The 22,291-nt window shown below is 42.1% G+C and overlaps 3 protein-coding genes and 4 non-coding genes across 9 annotated transcripts; 2 read left to right on the forward strand and 5 right to left on the reverse strand.

Annotated features, from left to right (window-relative positions):
- The first annotated feature begins 34 nt into the window (after positions 1-34).
- On the forward strand, positions 35-4,172 carry SURF1 (SURF1 cytochrome c oxidase assembly factor). Its single transcript, XM_074210783.1, has 9 exons — positions 35-122; positions 387-450; positions 1,516-1,646; positions 1,730-1,812; positions 2,326-2,517; positions 3,157-3,229; positions 3,343-3,505; positions 3,892-3,973; positions 4,059-4,172. The coding sequence occupies exons 1-9, from the start codon at positions 48-50 to the stop codon at positions 4,117-4,119; spliced, it is 924 nt and encodes a 307-aa protein (XP_074066884.1). The 5' UTR covers positions 35-47; the 3' UTR covers positions 4,120-4,172.
- A 234-nt stretch (positions 4,173-4,406) lies between these two features.
- On the reverse strand, positions 4,407-8,216 carry RPL7A (ribosomal protein L7a). Its single transcript, XM_074210785.1, has 8 exons — positions 8,131-8,216; positions 7,041-7,161; positions 6,612-6,761; positions 6,052-6,192; positions 5,749-5,828; positions 5,284-5,414; positions 4,718-4,787; positions 4,407-4,559 (listed from the first exon to the last, which is right to left on the reverse strand). Exons 1-8 carry the CDS (start codon positions 8,131-8,133, stop codon positions 4,455-4,457), a joined length of 801 nt encoding a protein of 266 aa, XP_074066886.1. The 5' UTR covers positions 8,134-8,216; the 3' UTR covers positions 4,407-4,454.
- On the reverse strand, positions 5,495-5,574 carry LOC141510654 (small nucleolar RNA SNORD36). The gene has a single exon (XR_012475085.1). It is a non-coding gene; the product is annotated as a small nucleolar RNA SNORD36 (small nucleolar RNA).
- LOC141510655 (small nucleolar RNA SNORD36) lies at positions 5,923-5,996 on the reverse strand. The gene has a single exon (XR_012475086.1). It is a non-coding gene; the product is annotated as a small nucleolar RNA SNORD36 (small nucleolar RNA).
- LOC141510660 (small nucleolar RNA SNORD24) lies at positions 6,265-6,338 on the reverse strand. Its single transcript, XR_012475091.1, has one exon. It is a non-coding gene; the product is annotated as a small nucleolar RNA SNORD24 (small nucleolar RNA).
- LOC141510659 (small nucleolar RNA SNORD24) lies at positions 6,826-6,901 on the reverse strand. The gene has a single exon (XR_012475090.1). It is a non-coding gene; the product is annotated as a small nucleolar RNA SNORD24 (small nucleolar RNA).
- A 9-nt stretch (positions 8,217-8,225) lies between the features above and the next one.
- MED22 (mediator complex subunit 22) lies at positions 8,226-22,265 on the forward strand. Of its 3 annotated transcripts, none has more exons than XM_074210787.1 (5): positions 8,226-8,372; positions 9,936-10,067; positions 12,007-12,087; positions 13,938-14,146; positions 18,519-22,253. In XM_074210787.1, the coding sequence occupies exons 2-5, from the start codon at positions 9,945-9,947 to the stop codon at positions 18,715-18,717; spliced, it is 612 nt and encodes a 203-aa protein (XP_074066888.1). In that variant the 5' UTR covers positions 8,226-8,372; positions 9,936-9,944; the 3' UTR covers positions 18,718-22,253. The 3 variants fall into 3 exon arrangements, with proteins under 3 accessions (XP_074066888.1, XP_074066890.1, XP_074066889.1); XM_074210788.1 differs by lacking the exon at positions 8,226-8,372 and adding an exon at positions 8,714-8,814 and having other exon boundaries at positions 18,519-22,265; XM_074210789.1 differs by lacking the exon at positions 18,519-22,253 and having other exon boundaries at positions 8,228-8,372; positions 13,938-18,512.
- Positions 22,266-22,291: the final 26 nt, after the last annotated feature.

The following is a 22,291-nucleotide window of genomic DNA, read 5'->3' on the forward strand; positions in this document are numbered from 1 at the left end:
GCCACCCCCCGCTTCCAGTGACCTCGGAAGTGGTTTTCGCGGCTGTCATGGCCGCCAGGCTGATTCTCCTCCGACTGGTTTGCTCGAAGGGAGTCCCAAGTCGGCGCGTCCCCAAGGCCCTGGTGAGGGCGGGGAGGACGAGGCAGAGGAGGAGCCCTTCCCGCTTTGGGACTGGGACTGGGACCGGGCCGTGGCAGAGCCTCCCGGCGAACGGGAGCCTCCCGACCTCACTGCCCCGCCTGAGCCCGGGTGCGGCCCGCAGCTCTCCCGGGGGCAGGGGGCTGCTACCCCCGAGCTGCGGCGCACGATTCTGCTCGTCGCGGGCCTGGGCTGGGTCTCGGTCGGGGCTGAGCTCCCTGAGCCCTCTGTGTCCCCTTTCCCCGCAGGACCCGAGTAGCCCTTTCCGAAGTAGCTTCCTCGGTGCCTCTCCCCTGGGCCAGTGGCCCCCAGGTGAGGAGGGAATCTGGCGCGGGGCGTTTTCTGAGGCGGCCGGGGAGCTGAGCTCCATCCCCGGCCAGCTCTGACTGCAGCGATGCCTCTTTCTCTGAAGTAGTTTCCTCAGCATTGAGATAAGAAGGCAGGACCCTAGGGGAGAAGTTCCCTTCTGCGAAAAAGGTTTCGATCTTGACCTGTCTTTGTGACTCTTCCTGTCCGTATTGATGCCTAATAGATGCAACGTATGAAAACGTATAAATCACTGGGAGTTAGTGGGAACAGGAGTGTTACCATCAATGTACAGGAATATTTTGCTAACTATTGGTTTTGACCTTGAAGCCAGGTTTGTATTTATCTGTTAAATACTGGGCCCTGTTCCCTAAAAGTTTAAAGATACTTTCACATACGCTATAAGTAAAAATACTAATCAGCACAATACTTTAAGAATATAAAGCATTTTTTTCCCAGTAGGGCTCAGTTGCGTTACTGGCAATGTGACCCTAGGCCAGTCACCCAAGCTCACCGGCCTAGGGAACTAGAGTAAAACTCATAGAAATGATCCCTGCAGGCTGCATATCGACTTGGAAAACCACAAATTAACATTACCTATCTTGAATTGCTACCTTTTTGCTAAATATTTTCCAATTAGATTTTTAATTTGTTTTTCATTGCACTGGGAATCCACATGCAGGAGTTTGACACTGGCTTATGAATCTCTTTTAAGATCATACTCAATGAACCAAAAAAATGTTTAGTCTTAAGGGAGAATTTCCTTTTTTTGGGGAGCTCCCTATATGAAATAGGTGTTTTATCTCTTCCATATAGGTGGAAGAAATGGGTCATGGAAAGGTTACAATCGGTACTTTTAGTCAGTGACAGTCGAGATTATTAGTCCTCAGGCTTCCCCCAATTCAGCTTTACTCCATTTTGCCGTTTCAGAGGAATTAGTTGGATTATAGTTTATTTCTTAAATATCAGAGACTTCCAAATTGGGAAGAGGTTGAAAGCAGGGATGGAGGAGAAATGTATAGATTACACTCCCAAGACTACATAAGACTATAATCTGTTGGTTTCTTCCAGAGGCTGTTTGGAATTCAAGTAGATGTAGCATCTCTACAGCAACAGCTACTTCTAAGTCAGAAGATGACTCACTTTACAAGTGGTTCCTACTCCTCATCCCTGTGACCACCTTTGGCCTGGGAACATGGCAGGTAATGATGAACATGTCTTTCTTTACACTACTAAAGCTCTTAGCTCCACTGGACTCATGTAAGTATACATGGGTTGGTTACAGGTCCAGCGACGGAAATGGAAGCTGAAGCTAATTGCAGAGCTGGAATCAAGAGTTACAGCTGAGCCTATCCCCCTACCTGCAGAGTGAGTAGTCATCCTTCCCCTCTTACTTCTAGGTCCTGATCAGACCTACGTAAGAGCTTATATTCCATTAGATGTTGAGGCTCTATGGCCTAATGCTAACCCATAGAAGATTCAGTTATCTATTCTTATACTTGTTTTACAGATGAAAAATATTCAGCTCCAGAGAGAAGTAAAGACATAGCTAGTGAGTAGCATAGCCTCCCCATGCCATACCTTGTTAGTCTTCCTGCTCCATTGACTGGTAAAAATCACCAAATTTGTCTTAGATGACCTAATGTTAAGTCACTCTACTACTATAAAAGGACTTTTATTCCCTTTTCTTTCATGACCCCATAAGATGAGGATTAAGGCACTTACTAGCTGTGTGACCCAGGCCAAATTGCTTAAGCCCAATTGCCTCAAAAAAGAAAAAGAATATCTTCATGTAAGGGAGAAAGGTGACCAAAAAATTCCTTGGCTGGCAGTTTTGCCAGAAACCATCCCAATAAGCTTTTTTTATTGCCTTCTCTACAGTCCAATGGAGCTGAAAGACTTGGAGTATAGGCCTGTGAAGGTCAGAGGGCATTTTGACCACTCCAAGGAAATCTACATCTTGCCCCGAACCATGGTCGACCCTGCAAGAGAGACCTGGGATTCAGGCCAAATGTCTTCCACAATAGAAAGTGGTGCTAATGTTGTTACTCCTTTCCACTGTACAGATTTGGGGTGAGTTGAACCAATTGAGAACCAGCTGAAGTTGTAGGTGTGGTTATAATTAACTTCCTTATAGGAAGGCTCATCTATGAGCCTCCCATTTTAGAACTCTATGACCAGAAAGTTCATATTCAGTTGTCCTGGAAGCAGTACACCTCTATTTTTCTATCTACTGTACGCTTAATGGCACTTTCTAAATGATCCTGACATATTGAGTCAACAGTTTGTAATTCATCATCACCAATGAACAGGAATGGTTATGAGAATCCAAAAAATTGTTTGAGGCCAATTCCATCTCTAAACAGCACTTATGGTAGACTTTTGACTTTGTCATAAGAGCTGGAAAGGCTAAAGGTAATTTTATCCAAATTGTTTGAAGTACAAAGTAAAAGGAACTGTCCAAGACACAAAACAGGGATTTTAACCTAGGCATTCACCAAAACTCCGAGTCATGACTAGATCTGAGGAAATGGGAGGGTGAAATGCCTAGTTCTTGGTAAAGTAGGTGGCAGATGGGGACACCATTTAAAACTTATTATCTAAGGCATCATCAGATGAGGTTGCATCTGGCCTTCTAGACCTCAACACCAGAGTCTAAAACAGATCACAAAGGAGCTTTAACACTACTTTTTCCTTCTATAAAAAATTTAGGATCACGATCCTAGTGAATAGAGGATATGTTCCCAGGAAAAAAATAAATCCCGACACTCGGCAGAAAGGCCAGGTAAAGAACCTAAGTTTGTCCTTACTACATGAAAGAGGATTTATCTCAGAACCCTGTATTTCAAACGCCTATTTGAAGTTGTCTGGGAAAAGATGACTTTTTTTTCTTAATAGATTGAGGATGAAATTGAACTCATTGGAATGGTGAGATTGACAGAAACTCGGAAGCCCTTTGTCCCTGAAAACAGGCCAGAGAAAAATCGCTGGCACTACCGTGACCTGGAGGCTATGGCAAAGATCACAGGCGCTGAACCCATATTTATTGATGCCAACTTCAGTATGTTGTGAATCTGGGAATTGGGGGTGTATGGTGGCTTTTATTCTCCAGCTTACCTTTTCCTTCTTAGACTTTAACTTACCACTTGATTATTATCATCAAAATTCTTCACTTTCCCTAGGTAGGAAGCCTAGGAGCACAAAGTCTTATGTATGGCCAGTTAAATTTTAGAGGAGAAAAAGACTACTAGATTTATATATGCTAGGGTTGTCTCCCCTTAAACAATGCATTTGTATGTATGAAGTAAAGGACTTGAATTAAGTGAGGTCTAAGATCCTTCCCAGTTCTTAGAAGAAATCGCTATATTGCCAGATAGTATAGCTTAGTAGTCAAGCTTGGTCCCCAGCTGAGATCCAAAATACTGTTTTGTTTATTTCTGTCTATAGAAAGCACAATCCCAGGAGGGCCCATTGGTGGCCAAACAAGAATAACCTTGAGGAATGAACATATGCAGTACATCATTACTTGGTAAATTAAATTATGTAGAGCTTAAAAATAAGACATGTTGTAACATGATTTACCAGGTCTAATTATTATTTGCCTTTCCAACCAGGTATGGACTATCTGCAGCAACAACCTACATGTGGTTTAAAAAGTTTGTTCGACTACCCTAGCAGACATTTGTAAATATTTTAAAAATTAATAAAAGGCTCCCTTCTCTGCCTAATGAAGTTCTACTCTCCCATTTGATACAAATACCACCCTAGTCATCATGTGTATTACTACTCCAACATCTTATTTGAATTCCCACTACCAAAGTGACTTTACTCAAGTCCAGGTCTGATGGTACCATGTCCTCCCCACCTCCAGTAGCTGATCATTATGCATCTATGATCAAATAACTTTAAAAAGATCTTTATGATTTTGATAGTGACTTATCACAGGACACCCTCCATCACACTTTTGTTTCAAGTTTTTATTTTTACGTAGGGAAAAATCAAACATACATTTAACCCAATTTAGTTGCAAGTTCCTTAGCTTTTGCTTTTTCCAGCTTGGCAATACGAGCCACTGATTTTGGACCCAGAACGTTGCCACCCCAGTGCCGACGGATCTGAAAAGGACAAGAGAAAATTTAACTTTTACTCATATTTAAAAAATACTTCCCTTCACCCCCTTTGAAAGAATTTCAAAGCCTATCAAAGATTTATAATCAAAGATAAGCACTGTGTACGAATGTGGTGATCACAGTATAATTTAATTAGTTCTTACCTCATCATATCTATCATTGTAATTGGTTTTGATGGCTTCTACCAGCTTTGCCAGGGCTCCCTTATCTTCACTGTTGAGAAAGACAATAGTTAACATCACAGAACCCCTTAACAGTGTTATCTTAACTTTTTTAAAGATACAGAACCTTTTGTCTCAGGGTCAATATTACTACATGATCTTTCAGGCGAAGAAATTCTTTGCATCATTGTCAAAAGGTTCAGAATAAAAGCTTTTTTTGGGCAAGGCAAAGGGGTCAGGGTCAAGTGACTTGCCCAAGATCACACAGCTAGGTAATTATTTTGTGCCTGAGGCCAGATTTGAACTCCTCCTGACTCCAGGCCAGTGCTCTATCCACTCTGCCATCTAGCTGCCCCAAAAGTTTATCTTCTAACTACCCCCCCCCCCCCCCCCCCCCCCGGTTTGGCAGCAATTCCCCAAATTAGCTAGTTGCTAATTGCAATCAGACATGTAAAATAGGCTCTTTTAGGGTAGGTCAAATTTAAACTCATTCCCCACAGAGCCTTTTAGATTTAAAGTTAAGTGACTGAATAACAAAACAGACTTACGGATTAACTTGTGTGAAGGCGATGCTTGTGCAGGTCTTTCTGTGAACTAAACGCCCAAGTCTGGCTTTACCTTTGATAATACAGTAAGGAACCCCCATTTTCCGGCACAAAGCAGGAAGGAAGACCACTAGCTGTAAGATATATAAGATATATGAATAATTAAGTCTAGAGCACTTGTCAGTCACAAGATAAAAATGAAACACCTCTGGCATTTGCTCAGGGTTAAAAAGCTCGTATATTTATTCTTCATGCCTTATTAATTCAGGTGAAGAAATTCATGCATCACTGCAAAAGCCAAAAGCTCATTTACTATAGGATCTCAAGTCTCTTAAAAACATTCTAGGGAACTAAACAACTATCATTTTAATATGACTGATCACAAATACACACCCACCCACCCCAGCCTATTTCAATTTAAGAACACCAAATCCTTATCTTTTACAATTTCCCAAGTTTAGAATTTACCTCAATGGGGTCCACGTCATGTGCAATCACTACCAACTGTGCCTTTTTGTTTTCTACCAGAGTAGTAACAGTGTTAACACCTAAAAAACATAACAGGAGTGTTTACATGGGTTCTTCATAGCTGCTGTTATTTTCTAGCTCTTTGGTCAAAAATAATAAACTGGATCTTCAGCTATGGCTCAGGGTTAAAAAGCTCGTGTATTTGATCTACAGTTATTTCAGGTGAAGAAATTCACACATCATTGCAACAGCTTGACCAACATTCATCTATTATTTAACCAATTTAGACAAGAACTAATTTACCTGCTCTGAGGACAGGTGGTCTCTTAGTGGGGACATCTCCTTTGCCAGCAGCTTTTTGTTCAGCACGGGCCAACAGCCTTTGCTTCTTCTCTTGCTTTGTCTCAGGCCTGTACTTGTGGGCCAGTTTAAGGAGCTGAGTAGCTATAAAACAAATAAGTATGTTGGTTAAGGTTTTGATTTTAAAACAACTATTTCAATGTTCCTTATATTTTGTGCATCAGCGATCTTGGTGGTTAAGTATGTAATCACCGCTACTCAGATAGCAAATATCGTAATCATCATTTGCACATATTCCTATTCCTCTAGTTATGTCAAAAGTTAATGACATTTAAGTCATGATAAAATAAAACAGACCTTAGGTCATATTAATCCTGAGATAAGAACATAACTCAACTCCAGCACTTATAACTATACAAAATTATATCCTTCCATGAGTTAAAGTAAATTTAGGCACACTTGTGTTAAAAATGTGACCCTTCAAAATATTAAAAACTTGAAATTTATCGTATTTGCCAGCAGCATCTTTAAAAAGAATAGACAAATTAGAAGTTAATCTTTACCTGTCTGGCGATCCAAAGCTTGAGTGAACTGGTTAATTGCTGGTGGCACTTTCAAACGCTTATAAAGGATGGACCTCTGCCGCTGCAGTCTTATGTATCGAGGCCATTTGACAAATCGAGTAAGGTCTCTTTTAGGCTGAATGTCCTGACCTAAGGAAGAAAATGTTGAGAAGCTTGCAATGCTCATTAGGTTTGTATTAATTGACAAAAAGAGTGCATCAGTGATCTTGGTGGTTATAAATGTCATCACCATCATTCAAGATAGCAAATATTCTTTTCCATCATTTGCACAACTATATTTCTTGGTGGACTTAGTTGTCCTTTTGCCTTTAACTAAATTCCCAATAGTATTTGTAGGTCATTCAAATATTTGGTTAAGGGTACAATCAGTGCTAAAATACATTTGATAAGATTGTCAGCATCACTCACCAATACCAAAGTTCTTGGGCCGCTTCTCAAATAAAGGATTGACCACTTTCTTGGCCTCCTGCTTCTTCACAACAGCAGGGGCCGGAGCCACCTTCTTCCCCTTGGCCTTCTTCCCTTTGGGCTTTAAAAACAATAAATCTGCTATCAAGAAGTCAGCACTCTCAGCTGTACCTTTTCCTACACATCCTTGATTTTGTTATCAGAAGACATAGGCTCAAATCCTTCTTACATCTGTGGCCTCATTTCACCTTTAAAATACTAGAATAGAAATGGCTTCTAATACGGCTTAACAAGGTTTACCAAAGCCTACTGCTTAATAAAAGCTTGATTTTTTAAGAGACTAGGCTAAACCACCAGGAAGGAAAAAGGTGGCTAAGCAGTTACATGTGTCTGAGTTTTACAAACATCCCATTTGATTCTCAAAACACCCTGCAAGAAATGTGCAATTATCCCCACTTTTTTAGGAGTCGAATGAGAGAAGCAGAGAGGTTAAGTGAGTAACTTGCCCAGTCACCGTATCTGAGGTCGAATTTTAACTCGGGTTTGGGTCTCCCTGACCTGACTCCTGGCCTAGAGCCACTGTAGTGCTTCTGGTTTTCCAGCAGCAAACCACGAGACTTAAGGAATTCAACTGGATCTGCGTTTCTCCACCAGTAGAACTCGAGAGAAGACAGTCTCCTGGCGGACAGTTAAGTACTAACGCTCCACGATTCAGGCCCCGTTTCCCGATTCTTTGGGCGGCTGCAACACCATCCAACCTCCCTGAATCCCGGCGACTGAGTTCGGGGAATCAGTGCAACCCGACTGGTCGCCGGACTCAAGGGCCCCTCGACTGCCAGCACCGTGAGGGCTAACTCCCTTGGACACGGGGTCCGGACTCAAGCCCAGCGGCCTTCCTGACCCCGCGAATCGCCCCTTGCCCTCCCGCCGGCCCCCGTCGCTTCTTTCCTTATCCCGCAAGCCTAGATCCTGCGGAGGAACCCCCTGAAGCTTGCTCAGGCCGAAGCTGCTCAGCTACCGCCCGTAAAGGGAGTAGATGGAGATGGATAGAGACAGACCCGAGAACCCGCGAAATGGCACAACAGCTCACCATCTTGGCCGGCGAATCGAGAAAGGAAGAAAAGAGAATTGTGGGTAATATGTATTACGCGGCAGTCTCGCGAGCGTCTGCGCACGCGCGAGATTTGCTTTTCTTTTCTGAGGGTGTGTGGGAAGGGGGCGGTCTTGAAGGCCAAAGGGAGAACTTTCTCCTCCTCTGCCCCTCCCCGCTGAGTTTTTAAAGGGACCCCAGCCCGGCCCAGCCGGACCCGGCTTCAGCTCGCGAGGGGCCAGGTAAGTGTTCCCGGAAGCGTGCAGCCCGGCCTCCGCGCCATCGTTTTCGTTTTGTCCGTCCGTCTCTGCGCCCGCTGGCGGCCCTGGCTGCCCGCGCTGTCCCCGGGCTCTTCTGGAGGCGGCTCCCCGGGCGCGGGGGCGCGCGGAAGCGTCCCCAGGCCGCGCCCGGCCCCGCTCCCCGCCCCCCGCCCCGGCCCCGGCCCCGAGTGTCCCCGGCGCCCGGGGCCGCTCTGAGGACACGGGCGGGGGGCAGCTTATGGAGCGCCCTGGTGACGGGACTGGTGATTGCGGGCAAGCTGCTACTGCCGGACGGTGAAGGCGGGCCGTGGCCCCGCCCTGCCCCCTGCTCCCAGCCCGCCTCGGCCGGGGCTGCCCAGTGCCTTCCTCCTGGAACCCTGACAGACTGCCCATTGCAAACACTGACCTTATCTCCACTTTACAGGTGCAGAGACTGAAGGGGGAAGGGGCAACCGTTTATCGAGCACTGACCGGCTGCCAGACAATTGTCCAACAGAATGAGATAGTATTACTAATAAATACTAATATTGTTTCATTTGATTCTCCAAACAATTTGAGCTAGGTGCAATTATCCATATGTTACAGAGAAGCAAACAAAGGTTAAGTGATTTGCTCAGGGTCACTTAGCTACAAAATATCTGAAGCCAAATTTGAGCTTCCAGACTCCAGACCTTAGAGTCTTTCGACATCACTACCTTATCTACGTTATTATTCCCATAAAAAGATTATTTAATGTTTCATTTTTTCCCCAATTACATGTAAAAACAATATTCAGTATTCATTTTTTAAAACTTTGAGATTGGGGCGGCTGGGTGGTGCAGTGGATAGAGTACCGGCCCTGGAGTCAGGAGGATCTGAGTTCTAATTCGACCTCAGACACTTAGTAATTACCTAGCTGGGTGGCCATGGGCAAGCCATTTAACCCCATTTGCCTTGCAAAAACCTAAAAAAAATAAAAAAGAAACAAAAAACTTTGAGATCCAAATTGTCTCCTTTCCTTCTTCCTCACACCCATCACCATAGAAAAAGCAAGCAATTTGATATGGGTTATATATATGTTGTGAGATATACCTCTTCCAAAAAAAAAAGAAACCTCAAGAAAAATAAAGTTATAAAGATAGATCTTCAATCTCTATTCAGATGTCATCAGCTCTTTGTCTGAGGAGGATGGACAGCATTCATTGTTTATCTTCATTTTACAGGTGAAGGAAGACTCAGAGAGTTTGAGGTTTGCCTAGAGTCAGTCTCTTAGTAGATGTCAGAGGCAAAATTTTCACCCAGGTTGCCATCACCTGTAGAATCACTGCTACAAGTCATTATTTTCATGCAGTACTTACAAGATGACAACTTTTTAATGCCTGTTAATGCCACTGGTGTGTTTTGACTTCAAGTCTAGTGTTCTTCCCAGAGTGGGGAAGGATCTTATTCAGTCACATGCTATGTATCTGAGGCTGTATCTGAATTCAGGTCTCCTAGGTGCAGTGCTCCATTCACTAAACCATGCTGCTTCCAGTAACACATAATTTCTTTGCCTTATCTTACTAGAATAATGCAATGGCCCAACAAAGAGTCCTCCCTCAGAGCAAAGAGACCCTCCTTCAGTCCTACAACAAGAGACTGAAAGATGATATCAAGTCGATCATGGATAATTTCACTGAGATAATAAAGACAGCCAGGGTAAGTAAAGGTAAAGGAGCTAACTTCTCACCTTTGTGTATTTTACTTCATAGGAGGCAGCAAGGCAAAAGCAAAAACTTGATCCAGAGCCAAAGACTGGCATGAATTTAAAAGTATTGGTGTCCCTCTGGAGCGTTGGGATTTGGAATATTGAGTTGTTTTAAGTTTCTTTCCTTTCCTACTTTCTGTATAGATGAGAGGAGTTGAAAGGTAAGTAAGGAATGTTTAAGTTTTTACCGAGCAGGTCAGAGACAGAGTGCCAGTATATCAGTAGCAGTTTATTAATCATTTTCTTTGCAAGGAACTGATTTGCAAATTATGGGATTACTCCATTCCTTGCTGCTGTGGAGCCAAATATTTTATACATATCATAAGTGGGCAGGTGGTTCATGAAACAATGAGATTTGGGACTGGACAAGCCCACCATACAGGATATCACTTGTGACCATCCAAGTAGGATTCTAACAGAGCTTGCCTATGAAACAGAATTCGAGAAACCAAATTATTATAATTAACTTCATTATACTTAACATACTAATCAATAGAAGATGATAACTTTTTTTTTTTGCAAGGCAAATGGGGTTAAGTGGCTTTCCCAAGGCCACACAGCTAAGTCATTATTAAGTGTCTGAGACTGGATTTGAACCCAGGTACTCCTGACTCCGGGGCCAGTGCTTTATCTGTGCCACCTAGCCACCCCTAAGATGATAACTTTTGACAGGGAGAACCAAAACCTGTCAGTGATTTTCAGTTATATCAAGAATATTAAATCCTGGATCAATTAACATTGACAGAGAATCATTGAAATCTTAGAACCAGGTGATAATCCAACCCTAAAATAGCAACATCTCTGACAAGGAATCATCATACTGCCATCATACTTCACTTGACAGAGTGCTTAATATCTCCCTTGGCCACCTGTTCCATTGTGTTCCACATATGGAACTGAAATCTGCCTCCCTGTGATTTCTACCTATTGTTCCTAGTTTTACTCTTGACAGATTATAGGGAACAGATTTATTCTCATTTCTCCCTAAATTTCCTTTTCTTTGGATTAAAAAGTACCAGGTAGTTCAGTGCTTTCTGGCCATCCAACATTAAAGCTATTCCTTCCATATTTGTGTTGCCAAGATTTGGTGAGCATGAGGTTTTTGTTTTTTGTTTTAGTCCTTATAATAGAAATAGAATAGAAATAGGGACTGGAGCAGTGATTGCATTGATATTTATGGTATTCCCCAGAAAGGGAAATGCCTCTGCCTATGCAGATCAGCAACTTCTTTGAAAATTATAGCTCTTGAGAGTTGTCATGAACAGTGGTGTCAAATTCAAATAGGAGGCCACTAAACCATTTATAAGAATCACATAGTACTGTTATTTATGTCTTATTGAATTTCTATTTATTCTATTAAATATTTCCCAGTTGCATTTTTATCTGATTTAAGCCACATTTATTTTTGGTTAAACTGAATTATCTTCACCCCAATTCAAAAGTACATAGAATATTATGTGATTGTTGTATTATTATAATCATATTACTATCAACATCATCAATATTAGAACAACTGCTTAGGAAATGAAATCTTGTCTTCCTTTTCTGCCTGTCCCCCCTTTCTCCTCTTTGGATCATATCATAATATTTTAGTTCTCCTACACTCAGCTTTTCCTTTCTTTCCTACTTCTCCTTTCTGTAGGGAGGTAATGCCCAGGATCAGATTGACTTTACCTGACCTTGTGCTATAAGGTGGTGATGGAGGGGTGATAACTTTCCTTCTTAATCCAGAAGTCTTGGAGTGGGGAGAAAGATAACACTACCTTCATGGGGCCCATGAGTCTCTTGCTCTTTTTATATGCCTCTGGTTCCTTTTCTTTTGTCGTTCCTCCCCCCAAATCCCAGTTAGGTTCCAAGAGTTATTTGACATTGTTCTTGTTTCTCCTTTAGATTGAAGATGAAACTCAGGTATCCCGGGCAACTCAGGGTGAGCAGGACAATTATGAAATGCATGTGAGAGCTGCCAATATTGTAAGTAAGCTTTGTTCTTTCTTCTCTCTCCCTCTTCCATGGCTTGCTTTGAAGGGCAGGCAACAGCAACACACATTTTGCTTGCTTCCTGTAGGCCATACCTAAACTTGGGTTCTGTTTCTTTTCCATCATCTCGCACTCCCCAATCCAAAGTCTGAATTTGAGTCATGCAGTTGGTTGTCTTCAACCTTCTCACCATGTTCAAAGGAAATACTTGTGCCCCTTACAATCAGTGCCCAAAAAAGGTCATCTAAAGGATAAAAAAGAAAATATCCTCAAATCTCATATTAGATCTTTATTAAGCACTTTTTAAAATAATAAATTTATTTTTCAACTACATGCAATGATAGTTTTCAACATTCATTTTTTTAAGATTTTGAGTTCCACATTTTTCTGTCTCTCCTTTCCCTCTATTCCCTTGACTGTGAATAATATAATATAGGTTATACATTGAATAACTATGTTAAACATATTTCCATGTTAATCACGTGTGAAAGAAGAATCAGAACAAAAAAGAAAAAACCATGAGGGGAGAAAAACATAAAACAAATTTTAAAAATTGAAAATAGTATATTTTGGTTTACATTCATCCTTCTCTGGATATGGATGATATTTTCCATCACAAGTCCTTCAGATTATCTTTGATCTTTGTACTGCTGATAAGTGCAAGTCTATCATAGTTCTTCACATCATGTTGCTGTTAATGTGTACAATATTCTTCTGGTTCTTCACTCAGCAACAGTTTTTGCAAGTCTTCAGGCTTTTCTGAAGTCCTGCTGCTCATGATTTCTTATAGAACAATAGTACTCCAACACATTCATATACCACAATTTGTTTACTGACCTTTGTTTAGTTTGTCATAGGAAGAAAAATTTAAAAATATAACAGAGGCCTCATAGGTTGAAGGGGGTTGGGAAGGGACATCTGTAGGAAACATTGTGAGCAAAGACTTCTAGAAAAGAAAGCCAAGGTCCCCCTATTCAGGTGAAAATGGTTCTAGCCATCGTTGTGTAGATTGTGAAGAAGCTATGAAAACCAAACCAATTTTCCTTCTCAGTGTTTCCCCTGTACCCAGAAACCCCCACAAATGAAAACTGACTGCAATGGTAATCCCTAGAATGTTATTTCTTTGATAGGTGGTGCTAAAAGCTTCTTTTGTTATTCATAAGATCTCTTTTGTCTTGAAATTTTGTGATTCAAGAGGGGCAAGATCAGGAAGGAGGGGTAGTATATGGAATTTTCCCATGTGAGGTTCAAATAATTAAAGTTGTTGTAGTTATTAGAAAGTCAGAGGTTAAAAGGGGATTATCATTACAGAGTAAATTTGCAAACTCATATGGAAACATTGCCTTGTTCAGAACTTCCTTCTCTGTTTATGGGGGACAACTTTACCACACAGAAGACTAAGTATGTGAAGTCTATTCTTAATTCCCCCATTTTTAAGGGCTCTAAATTGGCTAGAAAGAGATGAAGGGTTTGGGCACCAGACACATCTGTGGTCAATCTATCCCTTATTAAACACCTAAGCTGATCCTAGGCGCTAGGGATGGAAAAATAAAAATGAAGGAATGTCTTCTCTATTGGAAGAAACCACACATGACCATACCCACATGTACACACACATATATATATGTTAGTACATTGAAAACAAAGGTTTTTGCCAGGTAAATTTTGGTGAGGGAGATACTAGTGGCTAAGGGGAATCAGAAAAGGCTTCATGCAGAAGGTGGTATTTGATCTTTTCCTTTGTGGAAATAATTCTGAAGGGAGATCTCTGTCCTATCCCCAAATTGCTACTTTCCCAGCCTCCTTAAACCCCATTTCCTATCTTATCTATTAACATTGCCAAGGTCCGAGCCGGGGAGTCCCTGATGAAGCTTGTCTCTGACCTCAAGCAATTTCTCATCCTCAATGACTTTCCCTCTGTGAATGAAGCCATCGATCAGCGTAACCAGCAGCTTCGGGGTTTGCAGGATGAGTGTGACAAGAAGCTCATTTCCCTGCGGGATGAGATTTCCATTGACTTGTACGAGTTGGAGGAGGAGTATTACTCGTCCAGGTACAAATAGGGCTCTGTACTCCAGAAGCTTGTGAAACTGCCTCCTCTTCCTTTCTTCATCAGCCTCTCCCAGGGAGCAGGCAGCAGGAGAGCTGGCCAAATCAGTGGCTCAGGAGGAAGCCTTTGACCCTTCCTACAACTGTGCTTCCCCAGGTTACTGGCTTTCTTGACTTTTGTGGGGTTTTTTCACCCTCATGAGATGATCTCTTACCTGGGAGTTCTGTGAAAGCCACCCCATAAAAGAAAAATTGATCTCTTCTTTGGTGACCCGGGTACCCACTTTCTCTAGGGATGTCAATAATGCCAAAGTGGAGGCTGAACTATGGATGTGGGTACTTCTGTCCCAGAATAACTAATCTCAGAACAAAGATGTCTGGACTAGAGCATTGTACCTACTGTAGGTTTCTGAAAATCTACTTTTTTTGCTTTGGTGATTTCCCAGTGAATGGACCTAGAATCTTCAAAGTGTCAGAATTGGGAGGGACAGAGCTTCAATCTCATTTCAAACAACCTATTTATAGATTGCAAAACTGAAGTCACAGAAGGAAAGGAAATTTGACTAAGGAATAAAATCTGTGTCTCTTGAGGCTCATAAAACACTAAGTAGCCTTTATACATCAGCCTCTCTGAGAAAGTAGCACATGCTGATTCTCTACTATTTCAGTTGCTACTGTGTTGTGCATTTAAATGTTTTCTCTTTGATTGTAGGCTGATTGCTCTTAGCACTAGTAGCACATAGGTGTCCAGGGAACAAAGACCAATTTTAACATTAGCCTGAAATAAATCTGTCAAGGAGACAGATTGGATTCAGGGTGAAGCTGAGAATAACAGTGGAAAGATTTCCAAACATTTCAAAGCTCAATCTCTACAACTTTGGGAATATCTATTTTTGGAATTCTCTGTTAAAAGTCTTCAGAAGTCAGAACGGGAAAAGGCCTTAAAAGGAGTTATTCACCTTTTTAAATTTTTTTGGGGGGTGCGAGGCCATGGACTTTTTTGTTGCAGTCTGGTGAAGCCCATGGCCCACTTCTCAAAACATTGTTTTCAAATAATAGAAGAAATGCTAAATTCAAGTTATAAGCTAGTGAAGAGAGATGTAAATTTTATGCTATTTAAATTCACAGGCCCCCTCCCCATATTTCCACAGTTAATGGACCCCAGGTTAAAGCCCTGCTCCATTCCACCTCTTCTGCACACTCCTTCCCACCTCCCTGTCTAGCTCAATCTTATTTTACTGAGGCCAAAGGAGAAAAAATAAATTGTTTCTCTGTGCTCAGTAGACACAAAGCTGATGAATCTTCAGATTTCTCTCTAGATGGCATCATGCTTCCTTTTGCCCCTTTGGACCTAACAGTGCCTTTAAAATGCTCATTTTTGGACCAAAGAGGCTTGTGAACCTGGTTTGGAGAGGGTCAAAGACCAGATCTGGCTATGAATTTTAAATGTGTAGTTGAGCCTCCTTAAGACTTATTTTCCTGAGGAGGCTCAGTTTCATCCCACCTCTTAATTGCCCTGTATCATTTTAATACTTGAAATGGAAAATGAGAAGCACTTTTAGAGGTAGAGATGTTTAGCAATAGAGCACCACAGCTATCATCCCATGCCAAGCTTTTTATTCCACCTCTTCCCACCTCCTGAATTCTCAGGATCCTTGTCCAGTTTTAATTCTTTCACCTGTTCCCCTGAAAAAAGGGACTTTCCTGTAGTATATCTCTCTGTTCTTATTTTTCACAGATGCTTTATATTACACAGATTCTGGGCAGGTGAAATTCCTTTGTTAAGCCCCTGAGAATGAAGAGTAGATTTTCCTTTGTGGGAAGAACTCCATGACCTGGAATCAGGGGATCAAATGATTATGACATCATAGATTCATAGAATGCCCAAGCTAGAAGGGATCTTTAGAACTTTAGAAAGAGGCTACTCAAGCTCCCTTGTTGTCTCAGGAGAAGAAACTGACCCCCAGACAAGTAAATGACTCACATACCCAGTGAGTGGCAGGACCAAGACTAGAATTCAGGTCCTGACTCCTAAACTAGTATTCTTTCCATTAGGCATCTCCCTTCCTCCTCATCCTAATGTTAAGTGTTCAGTCAGATTTGCTGTCCTTTTCCCTAATTTGCCATACTACCTGATAAAATGACCTCAGCTCAGATTCTCAAGTGCTTTAAACCTGACCTGTCCCATCTTTCCTCCCTATCTCCTGAAGCAGAAATTGCCTCAGATCTGTTCCTTGAAATCCTAGAGTGCCTTAATGTGGGGGGTGGTCATGGTAGGGGTGGTAAGGATAAACTTGGCTAAGTGGGTAAGTCCAGTGTTGGAAATGGTGATTCTTACATACCTTGTCCTACCATGCACCCTGTATGACAATTCTAAGGGGGCAGATTGATGATGATGATGATAATGGTGATGATTTTGAAACTGTTAGTTGTCTCCATCTTGTTATATATTTAATCTTATCTTTCTTTATTCAATTTCCATTCCTCTGACCCCATTCCCATGTAAATAAAGTTTTCACTGTAAGCAAACTGGGACACCAAGCACCTCTTCAAATGTTTTTCTCCATATGAGCTGCTAATTATACCATCCCTACTGTGTTCTTTTCCCTCCTCCTGCTTTCTTGCACCCACTTTGCCGTCTCTCCCTATTGTTTGTTTTTTTCCCCCAGGCCACCTCTTCTGCTCCATGTCTATAATGGACTTCCAGAATTGGGGAGCCAGATGAGGTCTAGATTAAGGGAAAACAGTATCCAAGAGTTAAGGAAGCTTGGGAAAGGGATCAGTTAGTTTATCCCTTCAGAAACAGCACCTGGTTTGGTCCCCCCTTCCCCCCCCCAACAGCTGAATCCAGGGTCATATCACTCAGAATCTGGTGGAAATTACCAGGTTTGAGGATGTATATTGGAGGGTCAGATGTGATGACATCTAGACTAGATTTCATGCCCAAATAGCAAGAGTTCAGGGCAATAAAACATCCAGTTAAAATAAAAATGTTCTGAGAACTTAATGAATGATAGCCATTGATCATTTGGAGTTATGACTATCTTATCATAAAACTGGGACCAAGAAATTTTGTTTTTGACCCCCCTGATGAAAGGGACTTTGAGAGCATTCAGCCTCTTTCCTTCCATTTTGCACATAAGGAAACTGAAGCCCTGAGTTTTTTTTTTTTTGGTTATTTACTTCCCTAAAGTCAACCAGGCCTTTATTGTTGTCATACAGTCAAGTCTGTTCTTCCTGACCCTGTGTACCATAGCATACCAATAGTGTCCATGGGGTTTTCTTGGCAAGGATACTAAAGTGGTTTGCCATTTCCTTCTCCAGAAGCAAGCAGAAGTTAGATGACTTGGTCAGAGTCTCACAGCTAGTAAATATCTAGGGCCAGATTTGGACTCAGGTCTTGTCTCTAGCTCTCTATCCACTGAATCATCTAGCTGCCAGACTTGCCACATGTATTGAGTCCAAATATTTAGATGTAAGAGCCCCGAGAGGTGTGTTGGATTGTGGCTGAATCTTTTAAAATCCAGCAGAAATCTTCCACCCCCCCCCCCCAACCTGGGGAATTCAGTTTCATTCTCATTCAGATTTTTGCTGCTTCAGAGCTGTAGCAGAAACTATTGACCTCTTTCAAATGGAGCTATCATTTTAACTGGTTGTGCAGTAGTATAAATGGAAGGTCTTTGCTTTGTTGAGCTTGCAAAAATCTCTCACACAGGTGATCCATGCTTCAGAGAAGTGATAGGAGCCTAGATTGAGAGTCAAAAACCTTGTAGGGTCTAAACTCTCAACCAGGATGGTCTTCCATGAGGCCACCTGGTTCAACCCGCCACTTTTCACAGGGGAGGAAACAGAAGCCCAGGGGCCTGCCCTTGAGGTTAGAGTTAGTAAGTATCCAAATTAGGGCTTCTGGCTTTTTTTAAAAATTGTATCACACTTCTTTCCTGGACCCAGAAAGACAGTTAAAAATACTGACAGACACATGCAAAACAATGAACAGATAGATGTGAATTAATGAATACCTGTGTGATTGTGATCCTATTTTCAAGGTAGAGGAGAACTAACCTCTTTTAAAGGATCCTGCAAAAGTCTTTTCTTTTTTAGCAGATAATTATCCTGTTCTATACTGATCCTGAATGTCTTATAATCAGGTTTGCTTAGGGTGAGACCATTCCATGAAGGCAGAGATCTGGGAATTAGGGAGTGGTAAGTCAAGTTTGGGTGGGTAGGGATTTCTTTTGAGGATTGGTACTGTTTTCTAAATGCTCTGCTTCTGTCTTGCTTTTTTTTTTTCCCTTTTATCCCCTTTTCCCTTGCCTTCACACCTCTCCCTGCTCCTGCTGTCTTTCTTCCTGGGGTTTTTTTTGGCTATGGAAAAGCTACAGTCTTTGCGACACTATTGATCTGCCCCTGTGTGAAGCCTACTGGAGGCAGGACCTCACCTCATTCTCCCCTGATGGCCTCTCAGCACCTCTGCTAGTGTCTCCTGCAGAGCCTGGCACGGCCCCTGGGCAGGGGCCCACACCAGTGCTCCCTCACGTCAATGGGCCTGGCTCAGGGCCCACGGAGCATGCCTGACAGGAGCCCGTTGTGATGCTGTCAAGGGTGCTTGCTGCTGACTTCAGCTACTACCACAGCCTACAGCTGCCCCTGTGGGCACGAGCTGCCACTTGGAGAGCAACACGTTAGTATTTCAGTCTGAGTCTTCCTTCCCTTTGTTCACCTCTCCTTTAGCTGCAGGGATAAATCCCAGGGGCCCAGGCCATCCACTAAACCTCACTTCCTTTTCCTGGGCCTAACCTTTCTTTGGTGAAAGACAATATATTCTTGAAATTAGAGCATGACTGTAGACATTATGTGAGGGACTTGGGGAATTTGTTAGCCCTGAGTCTTGTATTATATAGAGCCCAACATTTTAAGTCAGGAAAGTCCCAGGGGACTGCTCTTCATGAAATCGTCCTCTGCCTCCACTGTGACCCATTTGGGGACATTAGAACTAAGAGGAAGATGATGGCTCTGGATTTCATCTTACATTCAGAAGAATAAGAGAAAGAGAGAATGTGTGTGTGTGTGTGTGTGTGTGAGAGAGAGAGAGAGAGAGATTGATTGATTATGGGGAAGGACCATATGCTTGGATTTCTAAGTAGATATAGAAGGAATGTGGTATTAAGTTAAGCAGAACCCACAGTAGCCACATTAAAAACTGATGTTTGTTGGCAGATTTAGCCTCTGTAAGTGAACCAAATGTTGCCCAGTGCACCTTTATCTCACAAGAGAAATACTTTGACTTAGAGTCACCTTTTCATGCAAGTTCTGTATTAAAGGTGACTTCTTGAAATGTTGTTCCCTGGAGCTCAGGTGAACAGAGGGAAGGGATTACACTGTAATTTACCATTTCCCAAAATGATTCTCTTTATTTTTGTACCTAGACTTGAATAAATAAATCATGAAGCTTTGGTAACTTGTTTCTCTTCTCAGTCCCCACTTATGTGTGAACTCACAGGTTGAAGAAGCTGGCTGCTGGTCCCCTAACATCTGAGAATCCAAGGCCCAGATCTTGAGGGGGGACAGAAAAGAAAGTAACTCCTCCCCACTGTATCACCTGATGGAGAAAGATGGGCAGCTCTTAGTCAGCTGTAAGATGACAAGCATTTATTATAAATAAGTGCCTACTGGCACCAAATGCTAATAGGGATTAGGAGTAAAAAGATCTCTCCTCAAGGAGCTTGTATTTGGATGATGTAAAGCAGGAGGTGGTTCTAAAGAAAAACATTGAACATAGAATGTCAGAACTAGAAGGAAGCTTGAGCTCACTGACTAAATTCAATGTAAGCCCCTTATTTTTCCAAAGTGGGACCCAGACAGCTTGTCTGGGGTCACAAGTGAGTAACAATCAGGACTGGAACCTAGCTCCAGCAATCCTAGAGGTCTGAAGAAGGAACAAGATTGATTTCCCTTATTCTTTGGATGATGGGTCTTGTCTCACTAACCAGACTATAAAATAACCATGAGTACAAAGAATTTTTCTCTTAATTAAAAAAAGTTAACCAACAGTCAGATGAGGAAAATAAATAAGGAACACTTAGATAATCAATATCCTAGATCTGGGGAAAATCATGCCTGTGACCTACCTCTCAAGTAATTAACCAGCATTTTATTAAGTAGCAATTGTATACCAGAAACTGAGGCACTGGGATACAAATAGAAAATCCAGACTGTCCGTCCCCTAAAAATTGCATTCTTTTAGTCTGACAATAAAGGAGAAAGAGTATTAATCATTTGACATGTACATAACCAGGCTAAGAAGGTGAAGGCAGTGGTCTCCCAAGTGGTAACCAAGACTTAACTCTGAGTATGTGAATTCTATCCCACCTTCTTCCATAATGAAGCAAATCATGAAGCTATTATCCAAAACAGCCACAGGTACTGATCACATTATAGGCTAAGGGTTACAGGACAGAAAAGGGAAATTTTGTTTTCCTTGAGAGGTCTGCTTTTTTAGAGTGACCCATGGAAAAATGGGAAAGAACTTAATTTAGAATGACCACTTCTTAGTGGGATCATCATGTTGATGATAAATGTCATTGGTCCTTGGGCCAATGTCATTGGAATAAAAAAAAAACTAATTTATCTCCACAGATATAAATATCAAGGATATTCCAATGAATGAAATATAATAATTGCTAGTTGCTTTGTTGATTTAAGTAGTTGAGTGACTTTCTAATATCTAGGTTCCTCTCCCACAGCAACCTTTTGTCAACTCAGAACTCAAACTAAAACTTCCCTCTCCCAAGTTTATGGTTTTGGTTTGTCAACTCAGAACTCAAACTAAAACTTCCCTCTCCCAAGTTTATGGTTTTGGTTTTGATCTAACGGTCCTTTTTCCTTTCTTTTTTAGGATTTTGCAAGGCAAATGGGGTTAAGTGGCTTGCCCAAGGCCACACAGCTAGGTAATTATTAAGTGTCTGAGACCGGATTTGAACCCAGGTACTCCTGACTCCAGGGCTGGTGCTTTATCCACTGCACCACCTAGCTGCCCCTTAACATTCCTTTTTCAATCCATATACTTATCAGTCTCTTAACTCCTTAGTTGTTAAGTCTTGGCCACCACTTGGGGGACCACTGCCATCACCTTCTTAGCCTGGTTAGCCTGTACGTGTCAAATGATTAATACTTTTTCTTGTTTCCTGTCAGACTAGTAGAATGCAAGTTTGAGGGGATGGACAGTCTGGATTTTCTATTTGTATCACAGTGCCTCAGTTTCTGGAATTTTCTTTTGCTACTGTTGACCACCCACTTTTACTAGATACTATCTTCCATTTTGGGAGGGAGCGCTCCTACCTATCTGACTGCTCCTCACTCTGCTTGATCATAGAGAAAAGACTTAGGCATACACAAAGTAGAGGTAGTTACTCTAAGATAGGAAGACCTGGGTTTCAAATCCTGCCTCTGACATACTAGTTATGTGAGATTGGGCGAGTCATTTCTCTGTGCCTGCAGGTAACTAGGAAAGGGTTGTCCAAGCTTACTTTTAAGTTTTCATTGGAACAATAGGCAATATATTTCGATTTGCCATTTTGGTAAAGTTTTTTTTTTTTTGCTAAAACATTCAGTAAAACCCACATAAAATTGCCCTGCCTGGCTGCATTTTGGACAGTTCTGCTCTAGGTTATAAGTCGCAGAACAAGTGTAGATACTCATTAGTTCAGGAAGTTTCTCAACTTGAGCTCCTCGTATCTATGAAACCACAAATTCAATACCCTCCACAGCTGCATTAACAAAAAAGACGCGGGATAATGGGGCTGGGGTTGGGAGTGGAAGCACCTGAGAAGCGAAGTGGGGAAGGTTCAGTCAGGGAGGTCGGATACGGCTTCAGTCAGGGACTGAATGTCTCATCTATCTGTGTGTCCGCCCTCAAGGAGCGAACAATCCAACCGGAGAGAACACGGAGACAACTATGTCCCTCTACCACAGACTTACATATTTACGTTTCCATGAACACAGGCACCTCCAGGCCAGAACTCTGCACTGGAGACCTGTACTTACACTAAACACATCTCAAATGCGTGCGAGTCTTCGAGTGACACCTAGCCCTTAATCGTACACAACCGCACAAGTGGAAGGTGCTATGGAAATGCTCGGGGGCTGCCGG

This window comes from Macrotis lagotis, chromosome 1 (genome assembly GCF_037893015.1).
Source record: "Macrotis lagotis isolate mMagLag1 chromosome 1, bilby.v1.9.chrom.fasta, whole genome shotgun sequence".
NCBI classification, from domain to species: Eukaryota; Metazoa; Chordata; class Mammalia; order Peramelemorphia; family Peramelidae; genus Macrotis; species Macrotis lagotis.